At 41.8% G+C, this 23,402-nt stretch overlaps 2 protein-coding genes across 5 annotated transcripts in view; both read right to left on the bottom strand.

Moving 5' to 3' along the window:
• Nucleotides 1–356: 356 nt before the first annotated feature.
• Nucleotides 357–3,380, bottom strand: LOC149984838 (zymogen granule membrane protein 16-like). 2 transcript variants are annotated; one of them, XM_090188612.1, is made up of 5 exons: nucleotides 3,238–3,380; nucleotides 2,904–2,921; nucleotides 2,705–2,757; nucleotides 2,261–2,429; nucleotides 357–1,256 (listed from the first exon to the last, which is right to left on the bottom strand). In XM_090188612.1, exons 3-5 carry the CDS (start codon nucleotides 2,754–2,756, stop codon nucleotides 890–892), a joined length of 588 nt encoding a protein of 195 aa, XP_090044738.1. In that variant the 5' UTR covers nucleotide 2,757; nucleotides 2,904–2,921; nucleotides 3,238–3,380; the 3' UTR covers nucleotides 357–889. The 2 variants fall into 2 exon arrangements, with proteins under 2 accessions (XP_090044738.1, XP_090044736.1); XM_090188610.1 differs by having other exon boundaries at nucleotides 3,234–3,318.
• Nucleotides 3,381–20,244: 16,864 nt separating this feature from the next.
• Nucleotides 20,245–23,402, bottom strand: part of LOC118937668 (zymogen granule membrane protein 16) — a 41,793-nt gene continuing 38,635 nt past the window's right edge. The window contains exons 1-5 of one of the 3 annotated variants that reach the window (XM_036937513.2): nucleotides 22,420–22,542; nucleotides 22,076–22,093; nucleotides 21,876–21,928; nucleotides 21,430–21,598; nucleotides 20,245–21,144 (exon numbers count right to left, since the gene is read on the bottom strand). In XM_036937513.2, the coding sequence (XP_036793408.1) occupies nucleotides 20,778–21,144; nucleotides 21,430–21,598; nucleotides 21,876–21,927 (588 nt within the window). In that variant the 5' untranslated portion in view covers nucleotide 21,928; nucleotides 22,076–22,093; nucleotides 22,420–22,542 and the 3' untranslated portion in view covers nucleotides 20,245–20,777. Of the gene's footprint in view, nucleotides 21,145–21,429; nucleotides 21,599–21,875; nucleotides 21,929–22,075; nucleotides 22,094–22,415; nucleotides 22,543–23,402 lie in introns of those variants that run through there. The other 2 variants (XM_090188644.1, XM_090188636.1) reach the window with 2 other exon arrangements.

Genomic DNA, 23,402 nt, shown 5'->3' with positions numbered 1-23,402 from the left:
TAATGGAAATAAAATTTCCTCCAAATATGTGCTTCCTATTTCAAATGAAAATGTTGAACTTTCTATGAAGGAAAATAAGAGTTTTAGTGCAGACAGCCAACTAACACAAAAATAATAGTTTGATATTGTTGATGCGATACGACATGATATATTGTGGAAAATAATATCCCGATATGTAACTATCCATTTTTTCCCCTTCATTACTATTGAATAGGCGTTTCAACGGTCTTGCTGTTATAAATGTAGTTCCTTATTGACACCATTGAGGTAGGGTTTGTTAAGATGACAGATTAGTTTATCGTAGCGTCTGGCCACTACTGTATGTATATGCTTATCAAAAGGAATACAATGAAATATAATGATTAAAGATATGCTTTTTATTAAAATGTCCAGAAGCAGATGTAGCAGAAAAGGATCAACAAATAACAAATGCAGCGTGTATAAAATAGTGAAGGTGAAACACCTGGAAACACTATTATCTCCCCATAATATTTGATTGTTCCATTAATCAAAGATATAATTAATCCTTTAAATCCCATATGAATCTTTCCTTTATTGTGATAAAATGTGATAACAACGCATGTTGACCCAAGCTGACAGGACTGTTTGAATATTCCTATCTAATGGATGCTTCATGAGAATTTGAACTGAATGAATTTGAATGTTAAGAAATATTTTATTACTGCTTCAAGTGAGGAATCACCTCAAAAGTACTTCCAAAGTACTCAAAACATTCCAATTCAATCAGTGAAATAAAAGTGAAATAACAAACAGATAGTGAAATAAAAACTGTTCTGTCAGCGTCTATGTCAAACATCCGTCCATCATATAAGGTCAGTTTCCTGGACCCAGATTAAGTTTACTCCTGGACTAAAAAGCATTTTTCCCCCTAAAAAATAGGAGTTACTGTTTCCAGTGCTGTTCCCAGAGTACTGTTTCCAGCCCCTTCCATGTCCACAAATCCCCAGTGGGCTCCGATGGAGGTGATTCCAACACCGTTGAAGCGACCGCTGAGGATCCTCAGCTCATTGCCCATGTTGGATGGGTAGAAGTTGAAGGAGACCTGGTTGGGCATGCCGGCTGACAGAGTGCGCCCCATGTTGGTGGTTAACACCAGGGAGCAGATGTAGTCTGCTGGGTTGTACTTCCCAGACACCTCGACAATGGCCTCATCATTAAACAGCTCCATCACCTGCTTTACACTCCCTTCGTTACCGAACACAGGAGACCAGGTGTTGCCGTATCTCAGCTGGAACCTAAAACAGAGGAAGCTTTTCACGTTGGTTGTGTTTTGATAAGGCACATTCAGACCGAGACAGCAGGTAACATCAGAGAATATCAAGGAATTACATTTTACATTGTACTCTGGGTTAGATACGATAACACTATTGTTTGGTCATAAACTGAATATGTAATAAACACAACAAAGAAAGAAAGAGTGTTTGTTGGGTAGTGTAGTTGGACTGAGTCAGTGGTGTTTGTTGTGTAGTGTAGTTGGACTGAGTCAGTGGTGTTTGTTGGGTAGTGTAGTTGGACTGAGTCAGTGGTGTTTGTTGGGTAGTGTAGTTGGACTGAGTCAGTGGTGTTTGTTGGGTAGTGTAGTTGGACTGAGTCAGTGGTGTTTGTTGTGTAGTGTAGTTGGACTGAGTCAGTGGTGTTTGTTGTGTAGTGTAGTTGGACTGAGTCAGTGGTGTTTGTTGGGTAGTGTAGTTGGACTGAGTCAGTGGTGTTTGTTGTGTAGTGTAGTTGGACTGAGTCAGTGGTGTTTGTTGGGTAGTGTAGTTGGACTGAGTCAGTGGTGTTTGTTGGGTAGTGTAGTTGGACTGAGTCAGTGGTGTTTGTTGGGTAGTGTAGTTGGACTGAGTCAGTGGTGTTTGTTGGGTAGTGTAGTTGGACTGAGTCAGTGGTGTTTGTTGGGTAGTGTAGTTGGACTGAGTCAGTGGTGTTTGTTGGATAGTGTAGTTGGACTGAGTCAGTGGTGTTTGTTGTGTAGTGTAGTTGGACTGAGTCAGTGGTGTTTGTTGGGTAGTGTAGTTGGACTGAGTCAGTGGTGTTTGTTGGGTAGTGTAGTTGGACTGAGTCAGTGGTGTTTGTTGGGTAGTGTAGTTGGACTGAGTCAGTGGTGTTTGTTGGGCAGTGTAGATGGACTGAGTCAGTGGTGTTTGTTGGGCAGTGTAGTTGGACTGAGTCAGTGGTGTTTGTTGGGTATTGTAGTTAGACTGAGTCAGTGGTGTCTGTTCATGGGTCAGAGTCTGCTCACCCGCTGATGTAATTGTTGCTGTTGTAGTTGTAGTAGTAGTAGTAGTAGTAGTAGTTGTTGTTGGTCTCCCACACTCTGACTCCCGTGATGCGCCCCTCACCGTAGGAAGCAAATGGGGTGCCACCTCCCTGACCCACCGCAGAGGAATACGAGTACGGGTCTTTGATGGCTAAAATAACATGGCCAATATGTTTACTATATTTACTATATTAATAATACATATTTATATACATCATTTTATTTTTAACAACACATTTCTGAAAGATCTTGACATTATGAATAAAGTGCAGATGAATTAACTAAAGTACATTCTGCAATTATTTAATACATTAGTTTATGTCTCAAAGAAGAACTCCTAAGTCTAACTGTTAAAAGACAAGTTGGTGAAAGCACAAGAGCTATTATTTAATCATTATAATTCAGAATTGTATTTTTATAACTCACGCATTGCCAAGCAGCCAGCCAAGAACATTGTGACAACCAGGATTAAGAACATTCTGCAAAAGTGAGGCATCGACACTTAAGACCTTTAATTTCAGTCAATTTCACTCTCATTCTGTTTCACTTTAAATGGTAAAACTTGAAATAATGTAGTTAATAATGTTTTTCATAGTAGTTTGTCAAAACAAATAAGTCATTTTACCTGTCAGGTCAGTGTTTCCTAGGAGGGAAAAGAAAATAACCTTTTGAATTGTGATGTAACAAACAACAAACCATTGTTGAATGTGAAATGTTATAAAACGGCTCTAAAAAGTTGAACCTCTAGTTTACTACAATCACTCTTGCAGTGCTAAGCTACTGTCACATTAAAAATAATGTCAGATCACTGAATTTAAATTTAGTGGCAAAAGGGCCAAAATGTTTGTGCCCAAGAACCAAGAGAAAATTAGAATTAACTTCATAACATTTCCCACACCAGTACTATGCATTAAAAACAAGTGCACATTTTCAATTTAGTTAGTTGTGTAGTTACCCACAGTGCTATCTTGAGATGTGTGAAACCCTGTGAAAGCTTATTGTCTCTCTTTCTCTGCCAGGTCCTTCTAGTCTACTGCTTCCTCTAAGAACTGCATTTATACCTGCTGAACATTCCATCAGCTCTAGATGGAAGGAGCATGACAAAGAACACGTTTAGTCAGTCACTATTGAGAAGTCAGACATTGTTTTCTAATTGGTCGAGGCTACTTTGGGAGGGAGTATCAAGGAAGTACTATAAGGAAATAATAATTGTGTTCTTTTGAATTGTAACTAATTAATGATCTGAAATAGGGATTAAAAAAATATACAATCGAACAACCGAACAATTAAAATAATATACCAACTTTGTATGAATGTGTACGAAAATCGCTCAAAATCAGTCTCCCAATCTTCAGTTGTTTTATTACACCAAGAGGAACTCCTTCCCTTCAAACATTAACATGCTGAAAAAGACGTGTGGATCTTGTCATTAACAGGATGGTTAGTTCATTGGTTTGCTCAAATACCTACAGTATTTTATTGTAGAATATTTGTTTCAGAACATGTTTTTCCATTTAATTCTAGATGTGCAGACGAGATTCAACATTTTTATCCTCCATTATTGTCCGACGTTTTCTGCAGTCTGTTACAACACTCACATCTTCATTAAATCACTGGCAACCTGTTCATGTTACTACAGGAAAACAATCTGATTTATTTTTCTGCAGATGAAGCAGATAAATATCAGTAGAAGTTACAAAGTGAGAAAATAAATAAAATATTATATACACATTACTGAGTGAAATACCCTGAGGCACTTGTTACCACCTATCTATAAAATGTGATAGTTCAATTAACATATTGTTAGATTACTTGTTAGATATTACTGCATGGTCGGAACAAGAAGCACAAGCATTTCGCTACACTCGCATTAACATCTGCTAACCATGTGTATGTGACCAATACAATTTGATTTGATTTGAGAGTAATACAAATACAGTGGGGCAAAAAAGTATTTAGTCAGCCACCAATTGTGCCAGTTCTCCCACTTAAAAAGATGAGAGAGGCCTGTAATTTTCATCATAGCTACACATCAGCTATGACAGACAAAATGAGAAAAAAAATCCAGAAACACACATTGTAGGATTTTTAATGAATTTATTTGCAAATTATGGTGGCTCATGTAACATGAAACCCACATTTCACATGTTGCATTTAAAAAAAATTGTTGAGTGTAAAGTAGTTAGGTCACATAAAGATGTATGTAATTCATATGAATGAAATCATCAACATGTATTGATCACATCTTTACTAATGCTGCAGAAATGAACTTTAAAGCAGTATCCAAATCCATGTGATATAGTGATCACAATATAATAGCCATATCTAGGAAGTTCCAAAGGCTGGGCCTAATATAGTGTATAAGAGGTCATACAATACGTTTTGTAGTTATTCATATGTTGATGATGTAAAGAATATTTGCTGGTCTGTGGTGTGTAATGAGGAGCAACCAGATCCTGCACTTGACACATTTATCAAATTGCTTATTCCAGTTACTACTGAGCACGCACCCATTAAGAATATGACTGTTGGGGCCGCCCGGGTGGCGCAGTGGTTTTCTGTACTGCAGTGCCAGCTGTGCCATCAGAGTCCTGGGTTCGCGCCCAGGCTCTGTCGTAACCGGCCGCGACCGGGAGGTCCGTGGGGCGACGCACAATTGGCCTAGCGTCGCCCGGGTTAGGGAGGGCTTGGTAGGGGTAGGGGTAGGGGTGTCCTTGTCTCATCGCGCACCAGCGTCTCCTGTGGCGGGCTGGGCGCAGTGTACGCTAGCCAGGTGCACGGTGTTTCCTCCGGCGCATTGGTGCGGCTGGCTTCCGGGTTGGATGTGCGCTGTGTTAAAGAAGCAGCGGCTTGGTTGGTTGTGTATCGGAGTGACTTTCAACCTTCGTCTCTCCCGAGCCCGTACGGGAGTTGTAGCGATGAGACAAGATAGTAGCTACTACGAAATTGGGGAGAAAAAAGGGGTAAAATTCAACAAAAAAAATAATATAAAAACGGTTAAATCCCCTTGGATTGATGAGTTGTAAAAAAAAAAAAGTTGTATGGTTGATAGGGATGAGGCAAAAGGTATGGCAAGTAAGTCTGTCAGCCCAACTGATTGGCAAACGTACTGTAAATTAAGAAATCCTGTGACTAAGCTTAAGAAAAAGAAAAATAAACTATAACAAAGATACATTATATAAAGAATGACAGTGAAAAGATTTGGAGCACCTTAAATGACATTTTGGGGAAAAAAGCCAACACGGCTCCATCATTCATTAAATCAGATGGCTCATTTATCAGATATTGCAAACTACTTTAATTACTTTTTCAGATAAACAGTACATGCCAGCAACAAACGCTGACACTACACATCCAAGTATATCTGACCAAATTATCAAAGACAGGAATTGTACTTTTGAATTTCTGTAAAGTCAGTGTGGTACATTTTATATTGCTACTCCATCAATTTAAGCCTACTAGAAAGTGTGTGCCCTCAGGCCTGTAGGCAAGCTAAAGTCTTTCCACTACCCAAGAATAGTAAAGCCCCCTTTAATGGCTCATATAGCTGACCAGTCAGTCTGTTACCAACCCTTAGTTTACTTCTGGAAAGAATTGTGCTTGACCAGATGCCGGTGCGGTAGGTAACTTAGTGGTTCGAGTGTTGGGCCAGTATCTGAAAGGTTGCTGGATCGAATCCCCGAGCTGACAAGGTAAAAATCTGTCATTCTGCCCCTGAATAAGACACTGTTCCCTGTAAATATGAATTTGTTCTTAACTGACTTGCCTAGTTAAATATTTGTATTTTTTAAATACAATGATATTTCACAGTAAACAAATTGACAACAGACTTTCTGCACGCATATAGGGAAGGACACTCAACAAGCATGGCACTTACACAAATGACTGATGAATGGCTCAGAGAAATTGATGATAAAATGATTGTGGGGGCTGTCTTGTTAGACTTCAGTGCAGTTTTTGACGTTATGGATCATAGTCTGCTGTTATGACTTTCCACCCCCTGCTATAACGTGGATTAAGAGTTACTGTCTAACAGAACACAGAGGGTGTTCTTTATTGGAAGCCTCTCAAACATAGAACTAGGTAGAAGCAGGAATTTCCCAGGGTAGCTGTTTAGCCCCTTGCTTTTTTCAATCTTTACTAACGACATGCCACTGGCTTTGAGTAAGGCCAGTGTGTCTATGTTTGCAGATGACTCAACACTATACACGTCAGCTACTACAGCAACTGAAATGACTGAAACACTTAACAAAGAGTTGCAGTTAGTTTCGGAATGGGTAGCAGGGACTAAGTTAGTCCTAAATATAATATGAATATAATATTTTCTTAAATCTCCTAGCTATAGGACAGACACTTCAAAACGTTATTCCTTATGATTCATTTTTGACTGTATTTTTTGCCATGCAGGAATGTGTTATTCAATGCGTTTCTATAGCCTATAGCAATAAAGGCTGAACTCAGTCATTTATTTTATTTTTTTAACTTATTTTTTTATCCTTAAGAGTGTCCTAAAATTCAAAATATATTAGGTAAATGATCCATGGTATGACCATCTTAAAACAATTCCATATGCTAGCTTAGACCCCCCTCCCCCTCGTCCCCCGCACACACACACACACACACACACTCTCAGGAATGAATGGCTTTGACATAAGAAAGGTGAGGATGGATCAACAAAATTGTATTTACTTTACAATAATAACCTAATTCACACAGTTGTCCAGAACAGCTGATGCTCTCATGCATGCCTCAGTGTTGCTAGCCTCGAAGCTAGCATAGAAGTGATTCTGCTTGTCTGGTAGGCTCGTGTCACTGGGCAGCTCGCGGCTGTGCTTCCCTTTGTAGTCTGTAATAGTTTGCAAGCCCTGCCACATCTGATGAGCGTCGGAGCCGGTGTAGTATGTTTTAATCTTAGCCCTGTAGTGATGCTTTGCCTGTTTGATGGTTCGTCACAGGGCATAGCGGGATTTCTTGTAAGCTTCTGGGTTAGAGTCCCACACCTTGAAAGCGGCAGCTCTACCCTTTAGCTCAGTGCGAATGTTGCCTGTAGTCCATGGCTTCTGGTTGGGGTATGTACGTACAGTCACAGTGTTGACGACGTCCTCAATGCACTTATTGATAAAGCCAGTGACTGATGTGGTGTATTCCTCAATGTCATCGGAAGAATCCCGGAACATGTTCCAGTCTGTGATAGCAAAACAGTCCTGTAGTTTAGCATCTGCTTCATCTGATCACTTTTTTATAGACCTAGTCACTGGTGCTTCCTGCTTTAATTTTTGCTTGTAAGCAGGAATCAGGAGGATAGAGTTGTGGTCGTATTTACCAAATGGAGGGCGAGGGAGAGCTTTGTACGCGTCTCGGTGTGTGGAGTACAGGTGATCTAGAATTGTTTTCCCTCTGGTTGCACATTTAACATGTTGATAGAGATTTGGTAGAAGTGATTTAAGTTTCCCTGCATTAAAGTCTCCGGCCACTAGGAGCGCCGCCTCTAGGGGGGGCGGTTCCTGTTTGCTTATTTCCTTATACAGCTGACTGAGTGCGGTCTTAGTGCCAGCATCTGTTTGTGGTGGTAAATAAACAGTGTCACGCCCTGACCTTAGTTGTCTTTGTTTTCTTTATTATTTTGGTTCAGGGTGTGACGAGGGTGGTATGTGTTTTTTCCCTTGTTTTTTGTACATTTTTGGGGTTTTGGTATTGTCTAGGTAAATGTAGGTCTATGGTGGCCTGAATTGGTCCCCAATCAGAGACACCTGTTTATCGTTGTCTCTGATTGGGGATCCTATTTAGGTTGCCATTTTCCATTTTGGTTTTGTGGATTATTGTCTGTGTGTAGTTGCATGTCAGCACTCGTTATTATTAGCTTCACGTTCGTTTTGTTTATTGTTTCTTTGTGTTCTTCGTAAATGTATTCAAATCACGCTGCGCCTTGGACTCATCATTACGACGAACGTGACAGAATAACCCACAATAACAGGACCAAGCAGTGTGAAAAGGAGGAGCAGACGTTATGGACTTGGGAGGAGATTTTGGACGGAAAAAGATCCTGGACAATGGAGGAAATATTAGCTGGAGCAGGACCCTGGACGCAGCCTGGGGAGTATCGCCGTTCTAAGATGGGGAAATACCGAAGAATAGAGGAACGGCGACAATATGAGGGTACACGGCTGGCACGGAAGCCTGAGAGGCTTTGGGGGGACACAAGAGGAGATTGGCTGAGTCAGGTAGGATACCTGAGCCAACTCCTCATGCTTACCTTGGGGAGCGTGTAACTGGTCAGGCACCGTGTTATGCAGAGATGCGCTTGGTGTCTCCAGTGCGCTATTCTAGCTCTGTGCGCTCTATTCCAGCTCCTCGCATTTGCAGGTCTAGAATGGGCATCCAGCCAGGATGTATTGAGCCAGCTCTATGTTCTGGATCTCCAATGTGTCTCCACGGTCCAGTGTATCCTGTGCCTCCTCCCCGCACTGGTGCGTGTCACCAGCCCGGTACCACCAGTTCCGGCACCACACACCAGGCCTCCAGTGCACCTCCAGGGTCCAGTACGCCCTGTTCCTTCTCCTCGCACTCGCCCTGAGGTGCATGTCACCATCCCAGTACCACCAGTGCCGGCACCACGCACCAGGCCTACAGTGCGCTTCGGCAGTCCAGAACGTCCAGTGACAGTACCCAGTCCAGAGCGTCCGTTGACAGTACCCAGTCCAGAGCTTCCGGCGACAGTTCACAGACCGGAACCTCCAACGACGGGCCACAGTCCAAAACCTCAAGCGACGGGCCACAGTCCGGAACCTCCAACGACGGGCCACAGTCCGGAACCTCCAACGATGGGCCACAGTCCGGAACCTCCAACGACGGGCCACAGTCCGGAACCTCCAACGACGGTCCCCAGCCCGGGGTCTCCAGCGATGGTCCCAAGCCCGGGGTTTCCAACGACGGGCCACAGTCCGGAACCTCTAACGATGGGCCACAGTCCGGAACCTCCAACGACGGTCCCAAGCCCGGGGTCTCCAGCAACGGTCCCAAGCCCGGGGTCTCCAGCAACGGTCCCCAGCCCGGGGTCTCCAGCACCGTCCCCAGCCCGGGGTCTCCAGCAACGGTCCCCAGCCCGGGGTCTCCAGCAACGGTCCCAGGCCCGGGGTCTCCAGCGATGGTCCCCAGTCCTGAACCAGAGCCGCCACCAAATTTAGATGCCCACCCAGACACTCCCAAATAGGTTTAGGTTTACGGCCGCGAGTCCGCACCTGTCACGCCCTGACCTTAGTTACCTTTGTTTTCTTTATTATTTTGGTTAGGTCAGGGTGTGACGAGGGTGGTATTTGTGTTTTAGTCCTGTCTAGGGTTTTTTGTATATATATGGGGTTTTGGTATTGTCTAGGTAAATGTAGGTCTATTGTGGCCAGAATTGTTTCCCAATCAGAGACAGCTGTTTATCTTTATCTCTGATTGGGGATCCTATTTAGGTTGACATTTTCCATTTTGGTTTTGTGGGTTATTGTCTATGTGTAGTTGCATGTCAGCACTCGTTATTATTAGCTTCACGTTCGTTTTGTTAGTTTGTTAGTTTGTTTAGTGTTTCTTTGTGTTCTTCGTAAATAAAGAAGAATGTATTCAAATCATGCTGCGCCTTGGTCTCATCGTTACGACGAACGTGACAAACAGCCATGAAAAGTAGTAGTGTGGCCTGCAATTGATTTATTTATACTTATAATACTTATTTTCCACCATAATTTGCAAATAAATTCGTAAAAAATCCTACAATGTGATTTCCTGGATTTTTTTTTCCTCATTTTGTCTGTCGTAGTTGAAGCGTACCTATGATGAAAATTACAGGCCTCTCTCATATTTTTAAGTGGGAAAACTTGCACAATTGGTGGCTGACTAAATACTTTTTTGCTTGTGCTTCTAGTTCCGACAATGCAGTAATACCCTAATGAGTAATCTAACCTAACAATTCCACAACAACTCCCTTATACACAAGTGTAACGGGATGAATATGTACATAAAAATGTATGAATGAGTGATGGTACAGAACGGCAGGGGCAAGATGCAGTAGATGGTATCGGGTACAGTATATACATATGAGATGAGTATTGTAGGGTATGTAAACATATAAATGTGGCATTGTTTAAAGTGTCTAGTAATGCATGTATTACATAAAGATGGCAAGATGCAGTAGAGGGTATAGAGTACAGTATATACATTGTATACACACCTTTTGGCCTTCATACCATCTATAGTGGACTTAAAACAAACCAAAAATAATTATGAATATTCTACAGGACAAAGTCACAAGAGATACCCTCCTGGAGGTTTTCATTCCAACCCCAGTTGTAACTAACCTGATTTATCTTATAAACCAGTGAATTATTAGAATCAGGTGTGCTAGATTAAGGTTGGAATGAAAAGCTACAGGATAGTAGTTCTCTAGGAACAGGGTTGGAGAGCCCTCTTCTAATGAGACTATGGTGCATTGTTTTATGGAGAATAGTTGTGTGTTGATAGGTTTGATGAACCAGCTCTGTTAGCAGGACTAATTGAGCCCATAATGTGGCCAATATAGGAGAGATATGTTGTCATATCAAGAAAAAAGCATTAATGTATACCATTATGCATATTATTAACTAATTATAAACTCATCGGCCAGTTTATTAGGCACCCCCATCTAGTCCCGGGTTGGAGCCCCCTTTGCCTCCACAACAGCCTGACTTCTTTGGGGCATGGATTCTACAAGTCGGAGACATTCCACAGGGATGTTGGTCCATGCTGACGCAATGGCATCACGCAGTTGCTGCAGATTGGACAGCGGTTCTCCACCGCCACCAGCCTGTACCGTTGACACCAGACAGGATGGGTCCATGGACTCATGCTGCTTACGATAGTGTAATGTTAGAATGTGAAAAATAAAATAGTCACCTTTAGTCTTGTTAGTCAACTCTGATGATGAGTCTGTAGCTGCTCTTCCATTTGAGATGAGAATGAGTTGTGATTATACCTCCACATATGTATATTCTTAAAGTAATCCTACGTACTATTGCACCCTGCCTCGTAAACCCTCCTATCTGTAGATGTACAGTACCCACAAGATTCAGAAAATAATATTTTTAACTGTTTTACATGAAACATGTACTGGTTTGACATCTTTTGGCAGGATTATCTTAGCCAACCCCAGTTAAACTTATTGGCTAACTAGTCTCAAGAAAAACATGTCATTCAGCATCTGACAACACATTATCTAGTCATCAATCAAAGAAGAAGACAGATGATTGTAACTCTTTCAATTTCACCTGGTTGTTCGCTATAAAAACACATGTACCAGGAACTGCCATTACTTCCTCAAACCTTTCCTGATGAGCAAATGATGTCAAGCATGTTTTCAGACAGAAACAGTCATACACTGTTATAAATGATCATAGGTCCACAAGTGAGTTGGTTGCAATACTGATTCAATGATGGTTAACTGACAAATGGCAGCAATTTTCTGATATCTGTAACATTTAATGTGAATGTTTCACTCCTCTAAAACAGACCTGTGTGTGGAGATATATCTCTCTCCTGTCTGGCAAGAGACACAGATTCTGACGATTAGAGCAGTTTCTCACAACCTGCCTGCCTAATGAATAGAACGGAATGGGGATATATCTGTCTGTCACTGAACTTAATCATCATAATAACAGGAAAGTCCAACCCAGAGCCAGAAAGTATCACCTAAGTTCATGATCTCACCGCAGTGTCGAGCCTGTTTGACTACTTGATGGAGCAGAAAAATGCTTGGCATTGCTTTTAGGGGGAATATTTAGATCGGACCAATAAAAATGTTATTTTGTCATTGATACAAAGTTCCACAAAGGCCCCAATAGATACTGCATATTAGGCCAAATCCAGGAGGGGTATAAGACACAAACTCAGCAAAAAAAGAAACGTCCCTTTTTCAGGACCCTGTATTTCAAAGATAATTGGTAAAATCCAAATAACTTCACCGATCTTCGTTGTAAAGTGTTTAACACTTTTTCCCATGCTTGTTCCATGAACCATAAACAATTAAAGAACATTCACATGTGGAACGGTCGTTAAGACACTAACAGCTTACAGACGGTAGGCAATTAAGGTCACAGTTATGAAAACTTAGGACACAAAATAGGCCTTTCTACTGACTCTGAAAAACACCTAAAGAAAGATGCCCAGGGTCCCTGCTCATCTGCGTGAACATGCCTGCAAGGAAGCATGAGGACTGCAGATGCTTGGGGCCAGGGCAATAAATTGCAATGTCCAAACTGTAAGACGCCTAAGACAGCGCTACAGGGGAGACAGGACGGACAGCTGATCGTCCTCGCAATGGCAGACCACGTGTAACAACACCTGCACAGGATCGGTACATCTGAACATAACACCTGCGGGACAGGTACAGGATGGCAACAACAACTGCCCGAGTTGCATCAGAAATGCACAATCCCTCCATCAGTGCTCAGACTGTCCGCAATAGTCTTAGAGAGGCAGAACTGAGGGCTTGTAGGCCTGTTGTAAGGCAGGTCCTCACCAGATATCACCGGCAACAATGTTGCCTATAGGCACAACTCCACCGTCATTGAACCAGACAGGACTGTAAAAAAGTGGTTTTGTCTCACCAAGGTTTATGGTCGGATTCGCGTCGAAAGAATGTGCGTTACACCGAGGCCTGTACTCCGGAGCGGGATCGATTTGGAGGTGGAGGGTCCGTCATGGTTTGGGGAGGTGTGTCACAGCATCATCGGACTGAGCTTGTTGTCATTGCAGACAATTTCAACGCTGTGCGTTACAGGGAAGACATCCTCCTCCCTCATGTGGTAGCCATTCTGCAGGCTCATCATGATCCCTCATCCTCATCCCTCCACCATGACAATGCCACCAGCCATACTGCTCGTTCTGTGTGTGATTTCCTGCAAGACAGGAATGTCAGTGTTCTGACATGGCCAGCAAAGAGCCCGCATCTCAATCCCAGTTGACAGTGAGAGAGGACGTTTCTTTTTTGATTAGTTTACATTATTTATCATTATTAAATATTAAAGAGTGGGGAGACACACTTAGAAACCTTGCCTTAAACATAATGATTTAAAATGCAGTACACACACACACACACACACACACACACACACACACACACACACACACACACACACACACACACACACACACACACACACACACACATACACACACACACACACACATATATACACACAGGAATGTGGATATGCTAAAAACTCTGTCACACAAACCTTTGAACAACAATCCAAACTATGAAACCATGTCGTTTTTTGTGTCTTTTCTTGTGTTGATATTTGGTTTCTTGAGATCAGGTCAAGGTAGCTATATTCGTCTATAGACTTCAATAGTCTTTCATCCTATAATCGTCTGTTCCATGCACTTGAACTTGACATAACTGACTGTAAAATGTGTGCAATAATTTCTCTTGTATACAGGGGTGAGAGGATTTGTCAGGACTCTGAGAACGGTTTTGAACATCCAGTTTGGTCTGAAGACATTGAGTTAATTGATTCCCTTGGTGTTGGCTGCTTTTTCAGCCCTTCAATGCTTCTTCCTAATGGCTTACTTGTTCTGTTTGAGAACCGGACGTGGAGGAAGGAAGAGGAAATGAAAGTGATTCCAGACCCATCCTTTCTCTCCATCCTCCTCTCTTCTAAATCAGCTGCTCCAGAGACCATAAAATACCTTTTGCTCGTGATAACAAATATAATTCAGCATTTTCTTTTTCAATCATCCAGGCTGTATCACAACCGGCCTAGTTAAACAAAGGTTTTATAAAAAATAAAAAAATGCTCCAAAAACATAATTGTTCCACTCCAAAGTTATTACTGTTCCATGATTATAATTTACATGGTTGAGAAGTGAAAGATGAGCACGTACATGTACTCTGTGACACCCCTTCCCTCTGTTGTCGCAAATCACACGTCATTAAAATGCAAGTTCATTGCCTTACATACAAGTATAGCCTTATACCAACACATGGAAAGTAAGATCTAATGTCAACAATGCAAGCATCATGAAACATATCATTGTTAAATTGTGGAGAACGATAATAAAACAAATGTATCATGCGTTTTTTAGCAGAAAAGCCTTATCGAACATGTGAACTTTCATGTGCCTTAATAACAAATTGTATGCCATCTGTAAATACGAATTCAATTGTTAAATTACGAGCCTAGTCTGTTTAGTCACAGAAAAAGACAGCAATGCTCCTGCTAGCTGCTGAGATGATGAGTGGGCTGGAAATGCTGAGAGATGAGTTTGGATTGGTCTGCCATACATTTAAATAAAAAATGATCTCACATTTACTAAACCAGGTAGGCTAGTTGCGACCTGACCAAGATAAAGTAAAGCAGTGTGTGTTGTTGTATGTGCCAAACTGCTTTGCTTTATCTTGGAATAAACAAACATACAGTCAATAAAAAAGTATATATACAGTGTGTGCAAATTAGGTAAGATAAGGGAGGTAAAGGCAATAAAATAGGCCGTAGTGTAGCTTCCTTCCCTCTCCTCGCCCCAACCTGGGCTCGAACCAGGGACCCTCTGCACACATCGACAACAGCCACCCTCGAAGCATCGTTACCCATCGCTCCAAGAAAGCCATGGCCCAGAGCAAGGGGAACAACTACTTCAAGGTCTCAGAGCGAGTCACCGATTGAAACACTGTTAGCGTGCACCACACTAACTAGCTAGCCATTTCACATTGGTTACACTAGCAGTGAGGTAATTACAATATAGCAATTAAACACAGGAGTGATAGATGTGCAGAATATGAATGTGCAACTATACTGGGGTGCAAAGGAGCAAAATAAATAAAGAAATAAATACAATATGGGGATGAGATAGTTGGATGGGCTATTTACAGATGGGCTATTTACAGATGGGCTATGTGCAGGTGCAATGATCTGTGAGCTGCTCTGACAGCTGGTGCTTGAAGTTAGTGAGGGAGATATGAGTCTCCAGCTTCAGCGATTTTTGCAGTTCGTTCCAGTCATTGGCAGCAGAGAACTGGAAGGAGAGGCGGACAAAGAAGGAATTGGCTTTGGGGGTGACCAGTGAAATATACCTGCTGGAGCGCGTGCTATGGTTGGGTGCTATAGCGTGCTATGGTGACCACTGAACTGAGATAAGGCGCGGCTTTACCTAGCAAAGACTCTTAGATGACCTGGAGCCAGTGGGTTTGGCGACGAGTACGAAGCGAGGGCCAGCCAACGAGAGCGTACAGTTTGCATTGGTGGGTAGTATATGGGGCTTGGGTGACAAAATGGATTGCACTGTGATAGACTGCATCCAATTTGCTGAGTAGAGTGTTGGAGGCTATTTTGTAAATGACATCGCTGAAGTCGAGCATCGGTAGGATAGTCAGTTTTAGGAGGGTATGTTTGGCAGCATGAGTGAAGGATGCTTTGTTGTGAAATAGGAAGCCGATTCTAGATTAAATTTTGGATTGGATATGCTTAATGCGGGTCTGGAAGGAGAGTTTGCAGTCTAACCAGACACCTAGGTATTTGTAGTTGTCCACATATTCTAGGTCAGAACGGACCAGAGTAGTGATGCTGGATGGGCGGGCAGGTGCAGGTAGCAATCGGTTGAAGAGCATGCATTTTGTTTTACTTGCAATTAAGAGCAATTGAAGGCCACGGAAGGAGAGTTGTATGGCATTGAAGCTCGTCTGGAGGTTAGTTAGCACAGTGTCCAAAGAAGGGCCAGAAGAATACAGAATGGTGTTGTCTGCGTAGAGGTGGATCAGGGAATCACCAACAGCAAGAGCGACATCATTGATGTATACAGAGAATAGAGTTGGCCCGAGAATTGAACCCTGTGGCACCCCCGTAGAGTCTGCCAGAGGTCTGGACAATAGGCCCTCCGATTTGACACACTGAACTCTACCAGAGAAGTAGTTGGTGAACCAGCCGAGGCAGTCATTTGAGAAGCCAAGGCTGTTGAGTCTGCCGATAAGAATGTGGTGATTGACAGAGTCGAAAGCCTTGATGAAGACGGCTGCACAGTACTGTCTTTTATCGATGGTGGTTATGATATCATTTAGGACCTTGAGCGTGGCTGAGGTGCACCCATGACCAGCTCGGAAACCAGATTGCATAGTGGAGAAGGTACGGTGGGATTAGAAATGGTCGGTGATCTGTTTATTAACTTGGCTTTCGAAGATTTTAGAAGGGAAGGATGGATATAGGTCTATAACAGTTTGGGTCTAGATTGTCTCCCAATTTGAAGAGGGGGGTGACCGCAGCAGCTTTCCAATCTTTGGGGATCTCAGACAATATGAAAGTGAGGTTGCAACAATGTTGGCAGATAATTTTAGAAAGAGAGGTCCCAGAATGTCTATCCCAGCTGATTTGTATGGGTCCAGATTTTGCAGCTCTTTCAGAACATCAGCTATCTGGATTTGGCTGAAGAAGAAATGGGGAGGCTTGGGCGAGTTGCTGTGGGGGGGTGCAGGGCAGTTGACCGGAGTAGGGGTAGCCAGATGGAAAGCATGGCCAGCTGTAGAAAAATGCTTACTTGGGGAGGAGGCCTCTAATGTTAACATGCATGAAACCAAGGCTTTTAAGTCAACAAATGAATGCGCCTGGGGAATGGGAGTGGAGCTATGCACTGCTGGGCCTGGATTAACCTCTACATCACCAGAGGAACAGTACATTCGGAACAGTGAGTAAAAGGAGCAGGTTTCTGGGCGCGATTGAATAGATTCAAGGCATAATGTACAGACAAAGGTATGGTAGGGTTTGAATAAAATGGAGGTAAACCTAGGCATAGAGTGACGATGAGAGATATATTGTCTCTTTAAACATAATATAAACCAGGTGATGTCACCGCATGTGTGGGAGGTGGAACTGAAGGGTTAGCTAAGGCATATTGAGCAGGGCTAGAGGTTCTACAGTGAAATAAGACAATAATCACTAACCAGAACAGCAATGGACAAGGCATAATGACATTAGGGAGAGACATGCGTAGCCGAGTGATCATAGGGGTCCAGTGAATAGTTAAGCTGGCTGGAGACATGGTGATTCAGACAGCTAGCGGGCCGGGGCTAGCAAGCTAGCACAAGGGCCTTAGAGGTACGTCGCGACGGAAGAGGTCTGTTGTAGCCTCCTCGTGCGGTAACATCGGCAGACCAGCCGTGATGGATTGGTAGGGTTCCGTTTAGTAAAGGTGCCTGGTCCAATTGGAAGATAGGTATAGTGGCCCAAGAAATTGGCCGATGGACCTATTCTGCTAACAGTCCGATATTCCCTAGACAGCTAGCGGACCACAGCTAGCAGGCTAGCACATGGGCATTCAGGGGACATCGCGACGGAGGGGCCTGTTGCAAAAAGAACCCTCGGCAGATTATGCCGGTAGTCAAGACGTGATGGATTAGCAGGGCTTCGTGTAGTAAAAGGGGTCCAGGACAATTGGCAAAAATAGGTATTGTAGCCCAAGGAGTAGAGCACACTTCTGTCTATTTGAGCTGGTCAGTATGTGTTGGTAAAATGCATAAGTGTTGCTCTCCACTTTCTGGATTTTGAGTATGATAGCTAAGGAGGTGGAAAAACACTGAATTGAGTTCAGTGAATTGAAGTTCACTGAACTGAATTGAAGTTCAGTTTATAAACATTGAGAACAAACTGATCTCAACAGCTGATCAGGCCGTTGATTGTGGCCTGTGGAATGTTGACCCACTCCTCTTCAGTGGCTGTGCAAAGTTGCTGGATATTGGTGAGAAGTGGAGCATGCTTTTGTACACGCTGGTCTTGAGCATTCCAAACATGCTCAATGGGGGACATTTCTGGTGAGTATGCAGACCATGGAAGAACTGGAACATTTTCAGCTTCCAAGAATTGTGTACAGATCCTTGTGACATTATCATGCTGAAACATGAGGTGAAGGCGGTGGATGAATGGCACGACAATGGTCCTCAGGATCTCGTCACGGTATCTCTGTGCATTCAAATTGCCATCGATAAAAATGCAATTGTGTTCGTTGTTTGCTTATTCCTGCCCATACCGTAACCCCAGCGCCACCAAGGGGCACTCTAATTACAATGTTGACATCAGCAAACCGCTCACCCACATGATGCCATACGCTGTCTGCCATCTGGCCGGTATAGTTGAAACCGAGATTTATCTGTGAAGATCACACTTCTCCAGCGGGCCAGTGGCCATTGAAGGTGAGCATTTTTCCCACATTAGTCAGGTACATTCCCAAACTGCAGTCAGGTCAAGTCCCTGGTGAGAACGACGAGCACACAGATGAGCTTCCCTGAGACAGTTTCTGACAGTTTGTGCAGAAATTATTTTGTTGTGCAAACCCACAGTTTCATCAACTCTCCGGGTGGCTGGTCTCAGACGATCCCTCAGGGGAAGAAGCCAGATGTGGAGGTCCTGGGCTGGTGTGGTTACATGTGGTCTGAGGTTATGAGGCCGGTTGGAAGTACTGCCAAATTCTCTAAAATGGCATTGAAGGCGGCTTATGGTAGAGAAATTAACATGATCTTCTCTGGTAACAGTGCTGGTGGACATTCCTGCAGTCAGCATGTCAGTTGCACGCTCCCTCAACTTTAAATGCCTGTGACATTTTTTGGGAAACATGGGACCAACACTTTACATGTTGCGTTTTTCTGTTGTTCAGTGTTTATACACTGAAAACTTGTCAAAAACACCTACTGTACATCATTTGAAATGTTGCGCAGGTTGTGCTTTGTGATGCCTTGAGGGTCCAATACAGGGGAATACATTTACTCAGATTAGTGATTCTGGTCTGAATATACAGTAGGGAAGCAGTAGTCAAGCTAACATTTTAGGCTCTATAATAAACTATAATGTAGCATTGTTCATGGTTTAACAACTATAATTTAAAAAATCACACATCATGTCTTTAAGATTTGCAACCATCCCATTGCAGTATCATCCACATTACACTAAATGCAAATAGCAAAAATCCATATAATTTTTGCCCCATTTAAATCGATGTCTGTTCCTCAAATTAGCTCGGATTTACTGGGACTAAGACAATGTTTCAAGGAAACACAGACTTATTCTGTATAACAAAGACAATATTTATATTTTTCCTACTTTCATTCTATCTCACCAAAACTAGTTAAGCAGCTTTGACTGTTGAACCATCCATATACTGTATAAGCCCCATCTATCAAACTGTCTAATCTAGACCATCCATATACTGTATAAGCCCCATCTATCAAACTGGCTAATCTAGACCATCCATATACTGTATAAACCCCATCTATAAAACTGTCTAGTCTAGACCATCCATATACTGTATAAGCCCCATCTATCAAACTGTCTAATCTAGACCATCCACACAGTCTGTGATTCGTAACAAAGTGGTGTCCCTCCCCACCACTTGTTTTGGTATACAGCTGTACATTGAACAGCTTCCCAAATCTCAGACTTTAGCTTTAACTAAAACACTATGCAGCCCCATATTGTCACAATTATACAGTGTTGATATGATATGTATTACGATTCTCATGATTCTACACTTATTGTGGTTATATACTGTTATTTATTGTGATTCGATGTTCCAAACATTGCTCACTATATGTCTGTGGCAGAGAGACTAGAAAGCATGAGAAAGTCATGGAAATAAAATTTCCTCCAAACATGTGCTTCCTATTTCAAATGAAAACGTTGAACTTTCTATGAAGGAAAATAAGAGTTTTAGTGCAGACAGCCAACTAACTCAAAAATAGTTTGATATTGTTGATGCGATACGACATGATATATTGTGGAAAATAATATCCCGATATGTAACTATCCATTTTTTCCCCTTGTTTACTATTGAATAGGCGTTTCAACAGTCTTGCTGTTATAAATGTAGTTCCTTATTGACACCATTGAGGTAGGGTTTGTTAAGATGACAGATTAGTTTATCGTAGCTTCTGGCCACTACTGTATGTATTGTCTTATCAAAAGGAATACAATGAAATATAATGATTAAAGATATGCTTTTTATTAAAATGTCCAGAAGCAGATGTAGCAGAAAAGGATCAACAAATAACAAATGCAGCGTGTATAAAATAGTGAAGGTGAAACACCCTGAAACACTATTATCTCCCCATAATATTTGATTGTTCCATTAATCAAAGATATAATTAATCCTTTAAATCCCATATGATTCTTTCCTTTATTGTGATAAAATGTGATAACAACGCATGTTGATCCAAGCTGACAGGACTGTTTGAATATTCCTATCTAATGGATGCTTCATGAGAATTTGAACTGAATGAATTTGAATGTTAAGAAATATTTTATTACTGCTTCAAGTGAGGAATCACCTCAAAAGTACTTCCAAAGTACTCAAAACATTCAAATTCAATCAGTGAAATAAAAGTGAAATAACAAACAGATAGTGAAATAAAAACTGTTCTGTCAGCGTCTATGTCAAACATCCGTCCATCATATAAGGTCAATTTCCTGGACCCAGATTAAGTTTACTCCTGGACTAAAAAGCATTTTTCCCCCTAAAAAATAGGAGTTACTGTTTCCAGTGCTGTTCCCAGAGTACTGTTTCCAGCCCCTTCCATGTCCACAAATCCCCAGTGGGCTCCGATGGAGGTGATTCCAACACCGTTGAAGCGACCGCTGAGGATCCTCAGCTCATTGCCCATGTTGGATGGGTAGAAGTTGAAGGAGACCTGGTTGGGCATGCCGGCTGACAGAGTGCGCCCCATGTTGGTGGTTAACACCAGGTAGCAGATGTAGTCTGCTGGGTTGTACTTCCCAGACACCTCGACAATGGCCTCATCATTAAACAGCTCCATCACCTGCTTTACACTCCCTTCGTTACCGAACACAGGAGACCAGGTGTTGCCGTATCTCAGCTGGAACCTAAAACAGAGGAAGCTTTTCACGTTGGTTGTGTTTTGATAAGGCACATTCAGACCGAGACAGCAGGTAGCGTCAGAGAAAATCAAGGAATTACATTTTACATTGTACTCTGGGTTAGATACGATAACAATATTGTTTGGTCATAAACTGAATATGTAATAAACACAAAGAAAGAAAGAAAGAGTGTATGTTGGGTAGTGTAGTTGGACTGAGTCAGTGGTGTTTGTTGGGTAGTGTAGTTAGACTGAGTCAGTGGTGTCTGTTCATGGGTCAGAGTCTGCTCACCCGCTGATGTAATTGTTGCTGTTGTAGTTGTAGTAGTAGTAGTAGTAGTAGTAGTTGTTGTTGGTCTCCCACACTCTGACCGCTGTGATGCGCCCCTCACCGTAGGAAGCAAATGGGGTGCCACCTCCCTGACCCACCGCAGAGGAATACGAGTACGGGTCTTTGATGGCTAAAATAACATGGCCAATATGTTTACTATATTTACTATATTAATAATACATATTTATATATACATAATTTTATTTTTAACAACACATTTCTGAAAGATCTTTACATTATTAATAAAGTGCAGATGAATTAACTAAAGTACATTCTGCAATGATTTAATACATTAGTTTATGTCTCAAAGAAGAACTCCTAAGTCTAACTGTTAAAAGACAAGTTGGTGAAAGCACAAGAGCTATTATTTAATAATTATAATTCAGAATTGTATTTTTATAACTCACGCAAAGCCAAGCAGCCAGCCAAGAACATTGTGACAACCAGGATTAAGAACATTCTGCAAAAGTGAGGCATCAACACTTAAGACCTTTAATTTCAGTCAATTTCACTCTTCAGTCAGTTTCACTTTAAATGGTAAAACTTGAAATAATGTAGTTAATAATGTTTTTCATAGTAGTTTGTCAAAACAAATAAGTCATTTTACCTGTCAGGTCAGTGTTTCCTAGGAGGGAAAAGAAAATAACCTTTTGAATTGTGAAATGTGACATAACAAACAACAAACCATTGTTGAATGTGAAATGTTATAAAACGGCTCTAAAAAGTTGAACCTACTCTTGTTTACTATAATCACTCTTGCAGTGCTAAGCTACTGTCACATTAAAAATAATGTTAGATCACTGAATTTAAATTTAGTGGCAAAAGGGCCAAAATGTTTGTGCCCAAGAACCAAGAGAAAATGAGAATTAACTTCATAACATTTCCCACACCAGTACTATGCATTAAAAACAAGTGCACATTTTCAATTTAGTTAGTTGTGTAGTTACCCACAGTGCTATCTTGAGATGTGTGAAACCCTGTGAAAGCTTCTTGTCTCTCTGTCTCTGCCAGGTCCTTCTAGTCTACTGCTTCCTCTAAGAACTGCATTTATACCTGCTGAACATTCCATCAGTTCTAGATGGAAGGAGCATGACAAAGAACACCTTTAGTCAGTCACTATTGAGAAGTCAGACATTGTTTTCTAATTGGTCGAGGCTACTTTGGGAGGGAGTATCAAGGAAGTACTATAAGGAAATAATAATTGTGTTCTTTTGAATTGTAACAAATTAATGTTCTGAAATAGGGATCAAAAAAATATACAATCTAACAACCGAACAATTAAAATAATATACCAGCATCGTATGAATGTGTACGAAAATCGCTCAAAATCAGTCTCCCAATCTTCAGTTGTTTTATTACACCAAGAGGAACTCCTTCCCTTCAAACATTAACATGCTGAAAAAGACCTGTGGATCTTGTCAACCTCCTGTGGTGACAAACAAGATTGAGAACATTCTGCCAAAGATAGTCATCATTACTAATCAAATCAAATAAAATGTATTTGTAAAGCCCTTCGTACATCAGCTGATATCTTGCTGTACAGAAACCCAACCTAAAACCCCAAACAGCAAGCCATGCAGGTGTAGAAGCACCTAATGACTTTTCATCATTACTAATGACTTTTCATTTCACTGTTTCACTTTTACTCCACTTATCTTCAAATGGTAAAAGTTGAAATAAGTTTGTTAATAATTTTTTCATAGTAGTTTATAAAAACAAGTGAGGCATTTTACCTGTCAGGTCAACCACCCCTAGGGAGAAAATAACATACACATTTTACCTGTCAGGTCAACCACCCCTAGAGGGGGAAATAACATACACGTTTTACCTGTCAGGTCAACCACCCCTAGGGGGGAATAACATACACGTTTTACCTGTCAGGTCAACCACCCCTAGGGGGGAAATAACATACACGTTTTACCTGTCAGGTCAAC

Source organism: Oncorhynchus mykiss, chromosome 2, assembly GCF_057628025.1.
Source record: "Oncorhynchus mykiss isolate SJ-2025 chromosome 2, ASM5762802v1, whole genome shotgun sequence".
NCBI classification, from domain to species: Eukaryota; Metazoa; Chordata; class Actinopteri; order Salmoniformes; family Salmonidae; genus Oncorhynchus; species Oncorhynchus mykiss.
The sequence above is the reverse complement of the archived record's forward strand: the minus strand, read 5'-3'. Positions and strand labels throughout refer to the sequence as shown.